At 46.0% G+C, this 17943-nt stretch overlaps 1 protein-coding gene across 3 annotated transcripts in view; it reads left to right on the top strand.

Moving 5' to 3' along the window:
• The window catches only part of LOC103812700 (mitogen-activated protein kinase kinase kinase 3-like), a 79946-nt gene that overhangs the window by 8104 nt on the left and 53899 nt on the right, over positions 1–17943 (top strand). For all 3 annotated transcript variants that reach the window (XM_018909158.3, XM_018909159.3, XM_009085777.4), the window contains exon 2: positions 15070–15149. In XM_018909158.3, the coding sequence (XP_018764703.1) occupies positions 15146–15149 (4 nt within the window). In that variant the 5' untranslated portion in view covers positions 15070–15145. The remainder of the gene's footprint in view (positions 1–15069; positions 15150–17943) is intronic.

Below are 17943 nucleotides of genomic sequence, written 5' to 3'. Positions count from 1 at the left end.
ATAATATTACAGAGCTGTAGGCTGCGGTTCTCCTCTTAAATAAGCAAGGATAGAAACATGATGAGTGGTATTTTCCTTTTAGAGCAAATCTTTCTGGGGAAGGAGAAGGAGGTACAAAGGAAATTCTACAATCAAAACTGTAATTTCATCTTTTTTTTTTCCTTTGGCTGTGTTTGCTCAAATTTGGGACTTTGATGATGCAGCAGAGCAGAGACTTAGCAAGAGGTGTTTTAGTGTTAATCTGATTATTATTTTTAAAAATATTTATTTATATGTAGACCCTGGATTCACTTTGTTTTTTTCCTGTGTGGTTCAAAAGCAGCAGCACAGACATCCTTGAGAACCAAGTCCAGCAAGATAAGCATTAACCAGAAGAGAATCAGAGCCCTGTGACAGCTTCAGAGGGCAGGAGGTCCCCAGGTGTTCTGACACCTCTGCAGCAAGGTTGCAGCAGCCTCTATGGTAATCAGAGGCTGATTACCAAGCCCAGCCACTGTTTGCAGGCACCTGAGAGCAGACAGAGAGAAGGGAGGGGAAATCCTGGGCAGGTAGAAGGGAATTGTTTGGATAGGGAGATTTGTGGTGCTGTGGGTTGGATGTGCCCATCCTTTGCAGGGCTGGCAGAAGCCACAGAGGATTAACCCTTAAAAACAACAGCCTGTTGCATATTCATACATCTCATACATGATGCATAAATTCCATGCACTTCCACTTCCAAAAGAAGTTCATTTCTCCTGATAATGGGGCAAAAACTCTTTCTCTGAAAGATTTAGGTGTCCTGTGACTGCTGTCTCAGTGCAAGTCCTTTTTTAGAAAACAGTATCCTACATAGCATAGTTTCTATTTTAACATTTTAAACCCAAACTATAGGTTTAACCTACAGTTATAACCTAAAACTATATTTAACACACTACTTAAGAGAATGAATACCGAATTACTTTCCAACACAACACATATAATATTCATTTTAATATTTGTGAAAAGCCAATCATAAAATAGGCATTTTTCACACTGCCCAAGCCCAGCCACTGTTTGCAGGCACCTGAGAGCACACAGAGAGAAGGGAGGGGAAATCCTGGGCAGGCAGAAGGGAATTGTTTGGATAGGGAGATTTGTGGTGCTGTGGGTTTGGTGTGCCCATCCTTTGCAGGGCTTGGTGTGTTCCACACTGTGCAGCCACGGTGGCCAGTTCAGGAGTTTGATAGCTGTGAACCAGCCTCTAATGCTGGGCATGGTCTGTGCTGGAGCTTGGCTGGGCTTGGTTCTGCAGCCAGGGCAGGCAGAAGTGTGTGCTGGTGTGCTGGAGCTGCAGATCTGTGCTGGGAGCAGCAGCTCAGTGGCCCGGCCCTGGGCCAGGGCTGAGCAGGAACAATGTGACTGAACAGGTTTGTGCTCCCTGCCCTGGGAGCTGGGCTGAGACAATGCAGGAACCCAGAGCTTTGCCTGGAGCTTCCCTTGCCAGGAGCTTTCCTTGCTGTGAAATATGCCAACCACTTTTTTAAAATTTTAAAAGTTTAATAGTAATGAAACGGTTATAAAAATAGTGATATAATTAGAGTAATAATAATTTGGACAATTTGAATTAGGACAATATGAAACAAAGAGTTATGACAGTCTGGGTACCTTTTTCTGGGCAACATAAGGCCCAAAAAAGGACCCACGTTAACAGAGGATTAACCCTTAAAAACAATAACAATGAATATTGCATATTCATACACCTCATCCATGATGCATAAATTCCATTCAAACACAGGATTGATTATGTCTGGTCATTGTCAACTTATTCCTCTGAATCCTGACGGTGTCATCCTGCCTGAGCAAGGCAGGAAGAAGTTCATTTCTTCTGATAATGGAGCAATAAATTCACTTTCTCTGAAAGATTCAGGTGTCCTGTGGCTGCTGTCTCAGTGCGAGTCCTTTCTTTATAAAAAAAAGTATCCTGCATAGCATAGTTTTTATTTTAACCTTATGATATAGCCTAAAACTATGTTTAACACACTACTTAAGAGAATACAGCATAACTTTCTAACACAACACATATAATATTCATTTTAATATTTGCAAAAAGCCAATAATAAAATATGCATTTTTCACACTTTCTCTGAGCTTTCCTTGCTCTGTGCCCAGGCAAGCAGGAGGAGCTGCCCTGCTGCTGTCTCTGTGAAAGCTGATGGAAAGCAAAGCCTGGAGCTCGAGGAATGGCACGGCTGAGCTCCAGGGAGGGTGATGGATGCCACCCCAGGGCTTGGCTCAGGGCTGCTGCCCAAGCACCCTGTGCCAGGAGCTGCTGTGAGCTCCACAACTGCTCAGGCCCTTTGTGTTCTCCTCCACCTCTGAATTTCTCTGCATCTTTGCTAGTTAGTTGGTACAGAATGGATAAAAACCCACGGATTTAACCAGAAATGTAATCTTTACCCTCTTTTTTCCATGGATATTTAATGTATTTAATTATTTATATTATTTATATGCAAGTATATAATGCATGGTCTAGCACACCACAGATCTTCTAGATCTTAATTGTTTTGTTCTGTGCAAAAATAGGAAATAAATGTGACCTGAGGTCTCCTGCTCTTTGTGGTGCTTGTGAGTATCTGAACATGTGGCCAAAGTTTATTTTTCTGAACTGGTGGCCAGTTCAGAAAAATAAACTTTGTGCCATGTAGTGCCATGGTGACACTGCTCCAGGCTCAGCAAGACCACGGGATGAGCTCCGTGAGATCCAGCACAGGCTTTTTCAGAAGGTCAGGTCCTTATTTATAAACTAATCTTTACCATAAGGTAAATTTCTGCTGGGCAAGATCCACCAGCAGCTGTGAATCTGGTGGTTTTGGTGAGCAGGAAATGCCAGCAGGTGAGCTGGCATAGCTGAATTCCATGGCTTTACCCTGCTTAGTGCTGGATAAAAGAAGTGGGAACAAAATTTGGAAAGACATTCTGCTGTATTATTATTTTATTGTTTTTTAAACTGCTGTGCCTTGTTGTTGTCCCCCAGTGCATAATGTTCTTTTGACTAGGAAAGCCAGTATCAGGGTACCCCAAAGGAGCTGTTTAATTTCCAGGCAGGTGTTGCTATGAAAGCTGTATTTTTTGATCTCTAACTTACAGAAGGAGATGTTGAAGGAACCCACCTCTCCCCAAAATTAAGTCAGTCCCTGTCCAGTCTAAGGTTTCCAGTGTATAGTATTGGTGAAAAGCAATTCTGGATCACATTCTTTCCTCCAAAAAATACTGATTTATTTCTTTTAAAGCAGATTTTTCTATTCCTTCGAGTAAAGCATTTCAGGCATGATTTATCCTTTTTCGACATTTGACATCTGCAAATAATTCTTTGTGACAAAATAAAAAGGGGAAGTGTGGATTCTGATGTAATCATGTGACTCCAGGAACAACGTTCTTTTGAAAAACACAGAATCCTCTGAGAATTTGCAATGCTCAGGGTTATCCCATTGTTCAGCAGAAAATGAAGCAAAACCTTCTACTCCCAGCTGCCCCATCCCTTGGTGTCCATCTTGTTGCAAGAGATATTTAGGCTTTGTGGCTTTTGATTTTTTTTGTGTGGTTTTTTGTTTGTTTGTTTTTGTGGTTTTTGTTTGGGTTTGGTTTTTTTTTTTTTTTTTTTAAGGTGTGGGGTCATTTTCATGGTTTATATGGCGAAATATTTTTCTCCTTGCATAGTGAAATTTGCAGATCTGTGGCCTTGAGGCTCTCAGGTGCTCTCTGGGTTGTGTGTGAGGATGGTCTCTTGTGGAAGCCTTGCACTCTTCAGGCATTTTAAAACCAAGAGAGAGCCTTGCTGCTGTTGTGGCATGAATCAATGCCAGTGGAAATTGCCATGTAAACCTAAACACCTCAGCTGCACTGGAGCCTCTTCTCCCCAAACCCTTTGGTTCCTTGCATTTCCCTTTCTGGGGTGGTTTGGGTTTTTTGAGCTTTTTTCTGACAGTCTATCACAGGAGGCTGGATGTTTGCTGACTGTGCTCTTGCCAACCTGCCTTTTGCAAAAGTAAATGAAGTGCTCTTCCATCTTGGACAGGAGCAAGCTTGAGAGCTCAGAGCAGTGTTCTGGTAGTACAGAAATGAGGTTCCTGTGCTGCTGGTGGCTGTGGGACAGGAATTGGGGACTTGCTTGGGTGCCTCAGAGCTCACTGAAGGTGAGAGCCAGGCTAATGCAAGTCCTCTGTTGTGTAACTTGCCTTGGGTAAGCCCTGTTAGCTGTCTCTGGAGTATTCAAAACCTGCCTGGACATGATCCTGTACAACCTGCTCTAGGTGAGCCTCCTTCAGCATCTCCAGAGCTCCCTTCCCACCAGAGCCATTCCCTGATTCTGTGAACATCTGGAAAACAAAACATCCTCAGAGGGCAACTCTCCCACCACAGGCAGGCAGGCAGAGCCAGCGTGTCCCTCTACAACGTGGGAGATATTTATCCTGTGACTAAGCAGAAAAGAGATGGAAAAGGTCCTGTTGGATCATCTCACCCCCCTCCGTGCTGGCGAGCAGCTTTTCTCCCTGGTGTGTATTTATTAATAGGCTGCTGGGCAGACAGGAGGGGTTTGCTCAGGGCACTGAGGAGGAGCAGCAGGCAGCCAGTGCAGGTGAGGGACTCTGCACACACCTGACTCAACCTGCACAGTTGCAATTGTTGCTTGCAGCAATAGGATTTTGTGGTAAAAGGGCCAAAAGCTCTCGACATTCTTGGCATGTTTGGAGCCTTCCCATTAACTTGCTGTCAGTTTGTGCAGGCATGAGATTGTCTTTTTATAGTATTCTAGGAATAAGCTGATTTTACTTGATATTTATGATGGAGTAGGTGGCTTGAATACTAATAATAATAAGGGGGGAAAAAATAGAAACCTTTTGGAAAGGAGAGGTCAGCCAGCTGGACCTCTGCACAGCTGGCCTGGGCTCTGCTGGCCATGATCTACAGCAAAGGCTCCCAGAGGAGATGTCAGAGGGGTGCAGGTGGAAATGCTATTGCCATGACAAACAGCAGTGCTGGAGTGTCAGGCCAGAGCTTGGGGGACCATCAGCATTGCTTGGTTTGTTTCTGCTCAGTAACCACAGCACGGTGAACGTGGGTTGGTTTTTATTTCTCATTCCCCAACTGCAGCTCAGAGCACTTGGGTTGGAATTGCTGAGCGTTGAGAGCAAAGGGACAAATGCTGATCAGGGAAGGACTGGAGCATGTACTTCTGTAGGGAATGGGAGCAGGAATTTCCTACCCAGGCATGTGCTGAGCTGCCTTCTCCTACTGAGACTGTTGGGTTTTGCACTTAGGATCACTTTGCTGGCTCCAGAGGTCAACACCAGTGTGAGACAATATTTAGAGTTAAGGTTGAGAACTGTTCTGTGCTGCAGGTGAGCAGCCAACCTTCCTCTGCACCTGTGACATCTTTCTGCTGGTGGTGGCACTTGGTTGGGCTTCAGGGGCTGTTCTGATGATCCATTTCCTGACACCATGGTACATTTTGTGTGTTTTTTGGAAGTGTTATGGGACATCTCTTGGCTGAGCAGTTGCAGGGGGAGAAGCTCTCCCAGATCCATGGAGGCTGTTTCGTGGTACAGGCAGTGTCCCTGGCACCACTGGTCTTTCTCTTGGCTTGTCCTGTGGAAGTGACAGTATCACAGATGACGTTTTCCAGGAAAACTTCCAACACTTGTAAAGAGCTCTGACATGGGCTTTGCCTCCCTTCCCTCCTCCACCAGACATCTCCTAGGGAGGAGGGAGCTGGAGCAGGGCACAGTGCACACAGGGAACAAATCTGCCTTATTATGATTTAATTTAGAGAGAACTTGGCCTAAAGATGTAAAAAGGAATTGCAAGCACTGTCTGGACACCACCTCTCCTCATCAATTAGCAGCATTAAACTCTCAGCAGGGAGGATTAATTAGAAAACTGAAATCTTTCTATCACAACAGCCTTCTGGTTTGCATTGAAATGCAGCCAGAGGACTGGAAAGGCTTCTGTATTTTGTTTTGATACACAGGCATATGTTTCTTTCCATCCTGGAAATTAATTCTGTCTGTCTGTAACGCAGCCGTGGGAATCAATATTGGGCTGAACTGTATTTCTCCAGAGCTTTCTTCTAAAAGTAGTTGACTGCTTCCCCACTGTGCCTAATAAGTGACCTGATTTTGGAGCAGCTGAGCAGCTGGTCTGCCAGTTCAGAGGTGTTGTACAGCTGCCTTGATGGCTCATGGTCTCTCAAGGGTGATGGGCTTCTCTTTTCTGAAAGTCTCCAGGTCAGACTTTCTCTGAGCTGGACAAAATGCCCACAGTGACTTTCCATTGCTCCACACCAGGCTGGACGTGGTAGGAGAGGAAATTACTCATCCCACTGCCTCCCCTGCAGACTGCTCTTGGCCTTGGTGAGCTGTCATGCTCTCCGTCTCGAGTTCTGCAATGCCCTGAGCTGCATTTAGAGGCAAGACCCACCTTTTCCTCAGGGTCCTCATCTTCCTTCCCTCCACCAGGCTTGGGGAATGAAGCAGAGGGAGTGCAGCAGCAGGAAGCTGCTGCCTTGCACTGGGGGAGCCCTGGGTGATAGCACAGCTTGAGCAACCCTTCTGGAGAAGCTGCCTTGTGTGCACTGCAGCAAGCAACAGGCTGTGCTCAGGCTCTGCAGAGCCACAGCTTTGGGAAAATTGGGTGGGGAAGGGCTGGCAGGAGAGGCAGGGCAGACCTGGGAGGCTCTGAGCTTTGTGCAGTGTGTGTGCTCTGCAGGCTGTAAGGTTCTGTGAGCCCATGGCTGTGTGCTCACGGTCTGCTTCCCGCTCTGCTGATGGCTCATTTTTTACTGTGAAGGCAAGGGCACTTGAGTTCATGTGATACTGCAAGTCCAGAGGACAGGGAGAACAAAGCCTCTGTGGAAGCTGCCCCACGTGCTTGTTTCATAACCCCATCACCACCCCACTGATGGCAGGCACGAGCCAGCAGCTCATGGAGGCAGCTCAGTCCTGGGGCTGTGCAGAACCCTGCTCCTTCTGCCCAAAACCACTGCTGGCTTTTAATCTTTGCTTGCCACTGAGCCCTCACTGAGCTCTGCCTTCTCCCACTGGAGAGATCTCAATCCAGAGTTGCATGGCAGAACCACTTCCCCAATTTGCAGACACCCTGATTACACCCCAAAGCCCACCTCAGCCCCACTGTGCCTAAATCCAAGTTTTCAAATTGGGCACTGAAGTCACCAAATCTAAAGGATCCTCACCTCCTGCAAGCCTCAACATTCACCTCCCCAGGTGAAGCTGAGCCAGGATTATTTGCACAGCCCTGCCCTGTGAGGATGAAGATCTGCAGCTAGGGGAGAGCACTGTCCTGCATCATTTTCCCTTCCACAGGGCAAAATCCTGTTCTCAGATAGTTCTCTGTGCACTCAGAGGGAAACCCTGATGCCAGCTACACCTACAGAAACCCTCTGATCCCAAGGAACATTCCCTTCTAAATGAACACTTAGAGCACGTGAAGAGTGGCATGAGCAAGGAGAGGACCTGCCAAAATCTGTGGTGGCTGTTGGGGTCCTGGTCTCCCCATGTGCTGTGGAGGTTGTGCTTGTTGCCCACAGAGAAGGAACAAATGAACCAGGTGGCTGCTGAGAGAGCAGAGAGTGGTCAATTAGTGCTGAGCCCTGGGCTTTGCAGTCGATCAGAAAGTCTGGTTGGGATCAATAGAAGCCAGGCAGGCTGCAGGGGAGAGGCTGTGCTCGTTAAAGAGAAGCTGTGCAGGGGGATGGCTGCCAGGACTATTGATCCCTGCAGCCTGGGGGAAATGCTGCATTACAGGGCTGGGGGTGGCTCCTGGCATGGACAGGTGTGCTATCCATCCTCTGAGCTCTCAGGGCTCTGCAAGGCAGAGCAGGTGGGTCAGAGATGAGGTGGGGTGAGAGTTGGCACAGTGGCTTCAAAACCCTGGACCTGCCACGTTGCTGTGCCAAGGCCATGGGATGATCTCCTGCCACATTCACATGTGAATGTGGCAGGAGATCATGAAAAAATCCCTTCACCCAGGATTTTTCTCCTGGGAAGCTGAGAAGCCTCAGAGAAAAGGAAAACAATTCTTATCTCATTTGCTTCTCCTGTGTTGTGCTCCTTTGGAATGTATTTGGAGATCGTTCACCCACAGGTGATTGTTCCATTGCATTCTGCTGGGAGTTGTTTTCACTCTTTGGCCAATCAGGGCCAGGCTGTGTCAGGGCTCTGGAAAGAGTCAGGAGTTTTCATTATTTTCTTTTTAGCCTTCTGTCTGTATCCTTTCTGTAATCTTTAGTATAGTTTAGTATAGTATTCTTTAATGTAATTTAGTATCATAAAATAATAAAACAGCCTTCTGATAACATGGAGTCAGATTGATCCTTCCTTCCTGCCACGGGGCACCCCACAAATACAATAATCTCCCTCCTTCCCAGTCTGGAGCTTGGTCACTTGGTGTTAAAATCCCTGTTGGAGCATGTTGGATCAGCCATGAGGTGGTTATGCAGTGATACCTGTTGGAACTTAGGGCACAGGAAATATTTCTCTGTTTGTTTTGATAAGGCTTGATTTTTAAGGAAACATCCTTTTAACTTTGGTTTATGGAGAGGGCTTCTAAGGCTTTGAGATTAATTGGAATTTATAGTGTGTAAAATAGATAATAGTGTAGTTTATTGCAGGGTGAAAAATTTAGAGTTTTGGGGTTTTAGTATGGAAGTAGATAGAAGACAAAATGGAAGATTTTGGGCATTTTTTTAAAATTTATTTACTCTATTTTCTGTTGTGTTAGTGGTATAGAATGATTCGTTGGGGAGAGCTGCAATGTAGCTGTTGTGTGATAGATAAATAATTAGTTATTGGTAGAAAAGTAGAAGTAAAGTATGTTTTAAAAGTTCATTGGACAAAACAACTTTAAAAGACCTTGGAATCCCAGTCCCTGGTGCAGATTCCAGCTCTCAGTCCAGGTTCCCCATGGCACAACATTGGCTTTGCAGCTCTCTGGTGTAAAGCTCCATTCATGGAGACTCCTTGTTTCTGTTACCAGATGATTTTCTCCCAATTGCTTTTCCCAAGAAAAGGGGTTTTTTTCTGAGACAAACACTTTTTTGATGGCTTATTTCACCTGAAAGTTTTACTATCCATTCCTCCTTTTTGGTTTCTGCTCATTCTCCTCCCTTTTTTTCCCAGTAACATGGAAGAAAGAGGCCTGAAGCTTCACTTTTCCAGACACACAGTTTTGCTTTAATTTCTCTGCCACAAAATCTTTGGTCATTTGAGGAGAAAGACAAAAATCAGGCAATGAAAACCTGCAGGAGGAAGAAATGACAACATTCTTCTGCATTGGTTTCTATATTATATGTAGAAATACCTTCCCTTTGCTGTGTTCACTTAGAGGGGAATGTTCCTTGGCATCAGAGGGTTTCTGTAGGTGTAGCTGGCATCAGGGTTTCCCTCTGAGTGCACAGAGAACTATCTGAGAACAGGATTTTGCCCTGTGGAAGGGAAAATGATGCAGGACAGTGCTCTCCCCTAGCTGCAGATCTTCATCCTCACAGGGAGGGCTGTGCAAATAATCCTGGCTCAGCTTCACCTGGGAGGTGAATGTTGAGGCTTGCAGGAGGTGAGGATCCTTTAGATTTGGTGACTTCAGTGCCCAATTTGAAAACCTGGATTTAGGCACAGTGGGGCTGAGGTGGGCTTTGGGGTGTAATCAGGGTGTCTGCAAATTGGTTCATCTCCAGCAGTTGCTGGGGGAGGTGGTTTCTCTGTAAAAAATGTGAGTTCTGTAGACACAATTCTGTCAGAGCCTGATAAAAATAAAAGCCCAGACAGGTGGGGAACATGTGTGTTCTGTGGACACTTGCTTTGCTTGACCTGTCTGTCACATGTAAAATAGATTAACTCTGACCTGATGGGGCTGTGGTGGCTGACCTTTGCTGATAGAGGAGTCTTTTCTAATCCTTCTGATTTGTTTTTTCTTTTATTGTTCCAGAGGTTTGAGATCTGTATGGAAAATCAAAGGTATTTAATTTGCCACTATACATTACTGACTACTGCACTGACTTTAGTAAAAAGAATATTACTGCAAAGCAAGAAAAGGGACTGAGAAAAATACCAGTACCTAAAGGGGCTACAAGAGAGCTGAAGAGGGACTTACATGGACATGGAGTAACAGGACAAGGGAGAATGGTCTTAAACTGAAGGAGAAGAAATTTAGATTGGGTATTAGGAAGAAATACTTCCCTGTGAGGGTGGACAGGCCCTGGCACAGGGTGCCCAGAGAATCTGTGGAAATGCCATCCCTGGAAGTGCCCAAGGCCAGGTTGGGCAGGGCTTGGAGCAGCCTGGGCTAGTGGGAAGTGTCCCTGCCCATTGCAGAGGGCTGGAACTGGAAGATCTTTAAGATCCTTTCCTACCCAAACCTCTCTGTGATAACGGACTGGAGTGAGCTGTCTGGAACATTTTGTTCATAAAAAGTGATTTCTGAGAAGAGGATTTGCTTTAAGATCTCAGTGGCTTCTTCAGAGGGCTGTTATGGATGTTAAGAGCAGGACTCAGGCAGGTTCTAAACCTCTCGCTCTCAGGACACCTCGTGCTGGAAGGAACAGGATGGCTCAGGAGATGTTCCTGTCCAGGGCAGCTGCCCTGGCTGGCTCACTGGCTGAAGGAATCCTCCACTGAGCACGATGGCTTTTGAACACAGGTCTCTTCTCCCAGCAGCAGGTGTTGTGAGGAAGATTCTTGAGCAGTTTTGGGGTGTCGTGGCCCAAACTGGGGAGAAGAAGCCTCAGCTGGTGGGTGCTGATACGGAATGGCTGGAGTTCCCAGGGCACGGGCTGGCTCCTTCCATGAGCTCTGCTGGTCTGTGCAGGTCACCTCCAGCTCAGCAGCCTGAATAAAACCTCAGGGGAGGTTTGGTTCTCCTCATCTTGGCTCATGAACTTTGTCCCTTGAGCTCTCTGGGGAGATACACCTGCAGACCTGGCCTGGCTGCACACACGTCTGCAGAAAGTCCGTCCCAGCTGCACGCTCATAAACATGGAATCAGAGAATCATTTAGGCTGGAAAAGAACTTTTAACATCACAGTGTCTAACCATTAACCCAGAACTGCCAAGTCCATGGCTAAACCATGTCCCTAAGTGCTATATCCACAAAGATGCACAGTCTTAAATTGCTATTTTTTTACTTCCCTTGCATGGTGTATCCTTTGGATAACCTGGGTGGAAAATGCCTTCAGGGCAGGGTCCTGTGTGTCTGAAGTGGCACCAAAATCTAGTTGTTATTTTGTGTATCCCAGAATATGGATCCAAGTTCCAGGGCAGTTCTAAGTACAGCAGGTTGAATGTTCTGTAGTGTCTAGAAGAAACTGTAAGGATGAGGTTGGGATGATCAGAGAGAACCTGAAATATTCCAACCACTCTCCCTTTGCCTTTGAACCCCTCTTTGCCAAGCCTGCAGACTGCCTGAGCTATCAGCACACATCCATTTGTGTTCTCACCACTAAAACAATCTCATTTGCTTTGCTGTTGTTTTTTACACTACCCCAGCTCTGGCCTCTGAAGCTTTTTGAAAATAACTTTTACAATAATATTTTTAACAGTTCCGTAGTATACAAAACTCCAGTGCTCTGGCAGGACTCCCGGAAACTTGCTGAAAGTTAATGTGGTCAACTCTTAAAAAGGAGAGATTTTTTCCACTTGACTCTTGCTTGTTAAACTCTCTGAGCCCAACATGTTCCCTGCTGCTTGAAAAAACAAGGAAAGTCCCAATTTTAGCAATGCTACTTTGAGTAGCTTTCCAGCCAAGCCCTATTTCAGGGGCAACTGTGGATTATTATTTTTATTTTTCTTTTTTTTTTACAGTGGCGTGTCCCTACACCTCCAAACCAATGTGCTGAGTGGTGCTCAGGCAGGAATAAGTAGGTGCTGCTTTCCCTGGAAGCCTGGGGTGATAAACTGCAGAGGGAGATGCTGATTGCCTGTGCTGCAGTAGTGGCAAGATATGCTGACATGAAATCTGTGTTTTATGGGGGATGCTGAGCCTCTGCAGGGTAAGAACAACCCTTTTTGGGGTAGGAGATACTGGAAATCCCAAATATCAATAGCAAACTGCAGCTCTCAGTGCTGGACTGCACCTGCTTTCCTAACCTTCATCCTACAGAATTCCTCACAGTCAATCTCCTGGTCACTTTGTTTTATCTTCCCTTACATCCAGGAGAAAATCACACTTCTCCATCCTCTCCTCCCCTGCTTTGCTTTCTGTAATTTAGATCCACAAAGGCAGGAGTCATGGATGCACAGACATGTCATAGCTGAACTGTTGTGTCCCTTGAGCTCAGGCTTGCTTAATCCCATCCCAGCCAGGAGTATGGGAAGAAAAAAAGAAAAGCTGGATTATTTTTCAAAGTGGATTAATAACCTTGCATACATCTCTCCTGCAGATACTCATACCCTGCACTCATGGAGCTGCAAAGAAGTTGAGTCACTCTGTCTGCAAAGTTCAGCTCAGGCAAATCAAACCTGATAAGCAATCAATTATTACAATATTATTATTATGATAATAATTATATTATTATTATTATATTAATTGTTATAATATTAATTCAATTATTATAATTATATTATTATTGTTTTCCCCTGGATCAGAGCATCTGTGCTGGGCTTTCCTGCAGGTGAAGTAACTTCCAGCAGTTCTCTGAGCAGACAGAGTCTCTTGCATGCCCAACACAAACCTGGAATGCATTGCCCCAGCACCTTGCTGAGCTCTCTCTCTGTTTGGCTTACCAGGGAGATTTTGAGTAGATTTCCAGAGTTCTGTGGGCTGTGGGAGGGGTGCAGTGGCCAGTGGGAGCCCAGTTTCAGATTCTCCCTGGTTCTGTGTCCCAAACTGCCCGCACTGATCAGGGAGCTGAGCGGGAGGAGAAGCTCCTTGGAACAGCATCTGTGGGAAAAGGATTTTCCCTTTTTTTGCCCTCTTATTTCCACCCCCCCCCTGTTTTTTAAGGGACATAATAATAGGACAGAATTTGTACTAGAAACAGGAATTTGTCCTTCTGGAACAGGAAGCTGCTGGTATGTATTTTTGGGAAGCCACGGAAATCACCAGTGTTTGCAGTCCAGTTTGAAGGCTGGCTGTCCTCAGCACTGAGAACATTTAGCATTTTCTGCTAAAACAGAAACCCTTCTTTCTCTGGTGTGTCTGGGGAGATTTCCTGCCCTCTGTGCAGGGCTGGTTTGCTCACAAGGGCTGGGCAGGGGGGTCTCAGGGCTTTGCTGTGGCAGAGGTGGTGGACAACAGCACAGGGAGGGCTCTGCTGATGGAAAGGTCACCTGGTTTTTCCAGGGCTCGTTTGCACAGTTGCTGTAGATGCTTGTTTTTGTGACTAGATATGGTTTGGAAAGGTCTGGAAGGTCTCCAGGAAGGCATTAGAAAAATCTATTACTCTGATAGGAGAGTTAGCCTGGGCTGTCCCAGGAATTTACAGTTGACCCAGGCTATCTGCCTCTGGCCCTCACTGCAAATTATGCACACAGCTTAATTCCTGGAAGTGTCACAGCAGTTTTGAAAGCAAAAGTGAAGGTTTGGGCTGTTTCCTGCTCTTGTTATAATCAGATAGAATTTTCACTCTGCTTTCTTGCTGGTTTTCTGCTCCCTCTTGATTCAGTGTTGCACAGACTGACCAGTTCTTTCCCAAGGTAGGATTTTTAACCATTCAAGCTGTTTGCTTGCTTCCTTTTCTCCTCCTTGGTGTTGGAAATGGGCAGAGCAGAGTCCCTGGTGGCCCTGGGCTCTCAGGCTGATGATGCTGTCCTGGGAGGAAGCTGCAGGAGAAGGAACAACACTCTCAGGGCACTTGGATGCCTCTGCCTCTGCTGCTGTCTTATCCCCTTCCCTTCCTGCTCGTCCCTCTCAAAATAGGTTGGATAAATATCCCTGTGCTTGCCAGCACCGAGGCACCAGAGCTGCAGAAAATCATTTTAATCCATGCTTGGGACCATTCCTGGTCCTCTTCAGATTTGTTGCTGTGTTTGGTTTGATTTGACCAAGCCAGGGGGTTTTCAAAGTGCCTTTTCCTTCCATTTGTGACCAGTGTTTCATATTTAACACTGCAGGATCCATGGCAGTGTCCTGGAGCACGTGGCTCTCCCACTGCAGGGCAGGAATGCCTCACTCCCTGTGCAAGTCTGATCAAGTTCTTGAGGTGTTCCTCCCTTTTCTTGTGCTATCACACAGGTTTGTGACCAAGAAATCTGAGGGCTTATCAGGCAGCTAAAGTGGAATTTGATGTTGTCTTCTGTCACAGTGTCCTTTAAAAGGTGCCCATCTTTAGGTGGGTTTTGCCTTTGTTCAGTCTAAAATGAGGCTTTTCATTAGTGAGCAGGACAGGCTCCAGCAGGCTCAGGCCTGCTTTGGTTTCTTGGTGGCCAGGAAACCCCAAGAAACCTTTCTGGGTGCAGGAGTTTGGCTGAATGCAGGATGGCAGGTCCCTGAGCCCACTTCTGTGCTGGTGTTGGGGGCAGACTGAAGGCAGAACCTCTGGGAGGGCTCCTGGGGACACCTCCCATGGGGGATGTACAGGGCACTCACTGCTGCTCAGAGCTGCCTGTGCTCAGCTTTTTACCCAAGCAGTCAGAGGAAAGCTGGCCCAGCCTTGGGGAACCTTGATTGCCATTAGGAAGGCCTAAATTGAGGTTTCTGCTTTGATTCAGGGCTGCTTTTCCATGTCATGCTGTCAGTCTGTTCCCCAAGTGAGCGTTATCCCACAGGGATGCTGTGCAATCTCAAGTGTTAGGGATGGTGTTGCTTTAGGGTTACATTAATCATGTAAAAACACATTAAAAATATCATTTAATTAAAATGTTCTGCTCTGAAGGAAGCTCAAGCTGTTTACCCCAAGATTTTAAAACCATTGAGGTCCCAGGTTTGTGGTGTGTTACCTTTGGGGTGTGCAGAGGGAGGCAGACTCCTGCCCTCCATTCCTAAATCAGGTTCTCCTCTTTGCTCTTTCCCAGGTGATGGTGGGGCCAGGCTTTGTGAGAAGTGATCCATGACCCTGTTGTCATGTCAAAATTCATCTGTAACCTCTGTGTATGTTTGTTACAGGGTGGATGCTTGAGAGAGGAGGATAAGGCACGAGAGTCTGGGACCGGTGGAATGGAGGCCTGATGTAGATGGAAAGATGGGTAAGAACTGGATTCCCCTGGAGAATTTTGGCTGGGACTGCCAAGTGTGGCAACAGACTGAGGAAAATGGCTCAGATGCTCTGAATATTACATTGCTTTCTGATTTATGTTCAGCATTTTAGTGGTGCCAAAATTGGACAAATTTCCTTCTTGTTCTGAGTGTGTTTTGGTGGTCATGTTCTAGGTGGAGTCTCTCTTTGTATTTCTCTGCAGAGCATCTTCATTCCCTGTAGATCTTCTCCCAAGGAATCTTCTGTTTCAAACAAAGCTTGAATATATTGCTTTTCTAAGTGGTGACCTGGATTACTTCCACCTTCTCCCTCTTCTGCTGGAATAGTTTTGTGTCAGATGCTCTGTGGTGCTGAGGGAAACTTTATTAGGTGGGAATTATTTATAATTCTGGAGGTACATCATGATTTCAGTCTTACCTCTATAGATAAGAACTTCCTCATAAAAAAAAAATTCATTATGTCAGGAATTGGGACCACTTGGAAGTGCTTAAATGGCTTCCTGACCTGGTGACCCAGAAAGGAGAAAAGATCTTGGAGGGGTCCTGCTTGAAGCTGAGCACTTCACTTGCACATTTGCAGCATTTATACAAGTTCACCCAAAACTTTTCAGGGATGGCTGAAATGATGCTTTAAAGAAGAAGGAAAAAGGAGATATGTGTTAAATTTAGGGTTTGTTCTTGCAGATGTGTAGAATCACAGAATCCCAGAATGGTTTGGGCTGGAAGGGACCTAAAAGATCATCTCATTCCACCCCCTGCCATGGCAGGGACACCTTCCACTATCCCAGGTTACTCCAAGCCCTGTCCAGCCTGGCCTTGGACACTTCCAGGGATCCAGGGGCAGCCACAGCTTCTCTGGGCACCCTGTGCCAGGGCCTCCCCACCCTCACAGGGAAGAATTTCTTCCTAATATCCAGTGTAAATCTTCCCTCTGTCAGTTTGAAGCCATCCCCCATTGTCCTGTCACTAACTACTCTCATTGTACAAATGTGATGCAGAGTTTGGCAGTGGTCTGAATTTGGAAAATGAAAAGTGTGGAGCCAATGCCACACCTTAAGTGTTTATTCTCCCCTATGGAGAAAGGAGAAGAGTGCTATTTACCCCATCCTGGCTTTATGTGTTGTTTTTGCTCTTTCTCTATTACCTAGAAGAGAGATTTTGTGGGAAGAGAACTAATTTAAAGCTAGGTTAAAAAAAAAAAAAAAGGGAAGGGAAGAGAAGAGAAAGTCCAGATCTGCTTCTTCAATATAAAGAATGACAAATTTCAGTTTAAAATCCCTGGTGACTAACCCCAAAATTTTTAGAAACATTTTCACTTAGAAGGCAAAAGCCACTGCTGTGTCAAGGCAATGTGGGTTATTTTAACAAGGAAAGCTCAGAGTTGCCCTGAGCAGCAGCAGGGAAGGAGTTGCTGCTCCAGCCCAGTTCTCAGGAGATTGTCAGTTTGGTGATTTCTTGGGCAGAGTGGTTGATAGAACCTGCTCAAGGTGCCTTCAGCCTGCCAGCTGCAAATGTAATATGGGTGCACCAGGGCAGCATTAATTGTGAGAATTGTGTAGTGAAGAGAGGCACTGTGGCTGGTTTTGGGAATTTTTGAAGTCTTGTGCAGGTTTGGAGTTTTGCTTGCACTTGTGTGTGGGTGGGAGGGGCTGTGCATGTCCCCTCACCAAGGTGTCCCTGCTGTGGCAAAGGGGACAGCATCCCCACCTGTGTGGGGTTAGATGTGCCAGGATGTGTCCAGGTGGGATCAAGCTGAGATCCTGAGTCTGCTCTGTGGGATCAGATGGGTGAGGTGCTGTGTGTGCCCATCAGTGTCACTGGTGGTGTTTGTCTCTTGAAGGATCACTGCAGCAGCTTTGCTGATGCACAGGAATTCAGGCTAAATTTTCAGGGTTTATTAGTTTCACTTCTCTCCCTCTTCCTTGTATATGTGTTTGTTTACTCCCTGCATTGGGATGAGGGAGCATTTTCAATGGAAGTGCAGGGAATTTGCAGTCACATCATTGATTTCCTCATGGAAATTTCCTTCCTCCTTCCCTTCAGAGGAGATGTGGTGGATGAGGTGATCTCTGACAGCCTGTTCCAGGTCTACCTTTTTTTTTTTCCCTTTTTCCAGGATCCTATTTATAGTCTGCTCAGTGTTTCAGAGTTCAGCACAGGACTGTTCACTCCCAGACATGTTCTAGGGAAGTTGCATGACCTTGCATGGAGACCACAAGAGGGGAAGTGGGGACTTCTGGTGTCTCTGTGTCGTGCAGTGCTTGGACCAGCCCTGTGCAGCCCTGCTATCCCTGGGCTGCTGCACTATCTCTGCTTGTGCCAGCTTGGACCCAGCCTAAGTCCTTGTCACTGAGTCTTTTTATTCATCTTACAGTTCCTTTCCATCTGCAGCCTCTCCTCAAGAGTCCAAGACTCTTTGGAATTTGGTCAAACGAGTGCTTATGGCACTTCTAAAGGTGTCTGTATCTTCAGTGCAACACAGTGGAAAAACCCTACCCAATAAGCATTAAAAATTGCTGTGTTTAAACATGACATCACAGCAAAAATAATATTTAAAAACCTGCAGAACTTGGTACAAAAAGCACCAGCTTGTTTGTTGCTCAAGTTTTATTCTTTTTGTTTTAAAAATGATTTGAGTATTCCCAGTTGTGGTTATGAAATGTTGTGTGTGCATGTGTGATTGTGATGATCAAAACTGCAGGAAGGCTGATCTGTTCTGCTCTGTGGACATCCATACCACTCAGAGGTTCAGCTCTTCAGTGCTTTGCTGGAGTGAGTGTGACT

The sequence above is a fragment of the Serinus canaria genome, chromosome 2 (genome assembly GCF_022539315.1).
Source record: "Serinus canaria isolate serCan28SL12 chromosome 2, serCan2020, whole genome shotgun sequence".
NCBI lineage: Eukaryota > Metazoa > Chordata > Aves > Passeriformes > Fringillidae > Serinus > Serinus canaria.
This window is presented reverse-complemented; position numbering and strand designations above follow the sequence as displayed.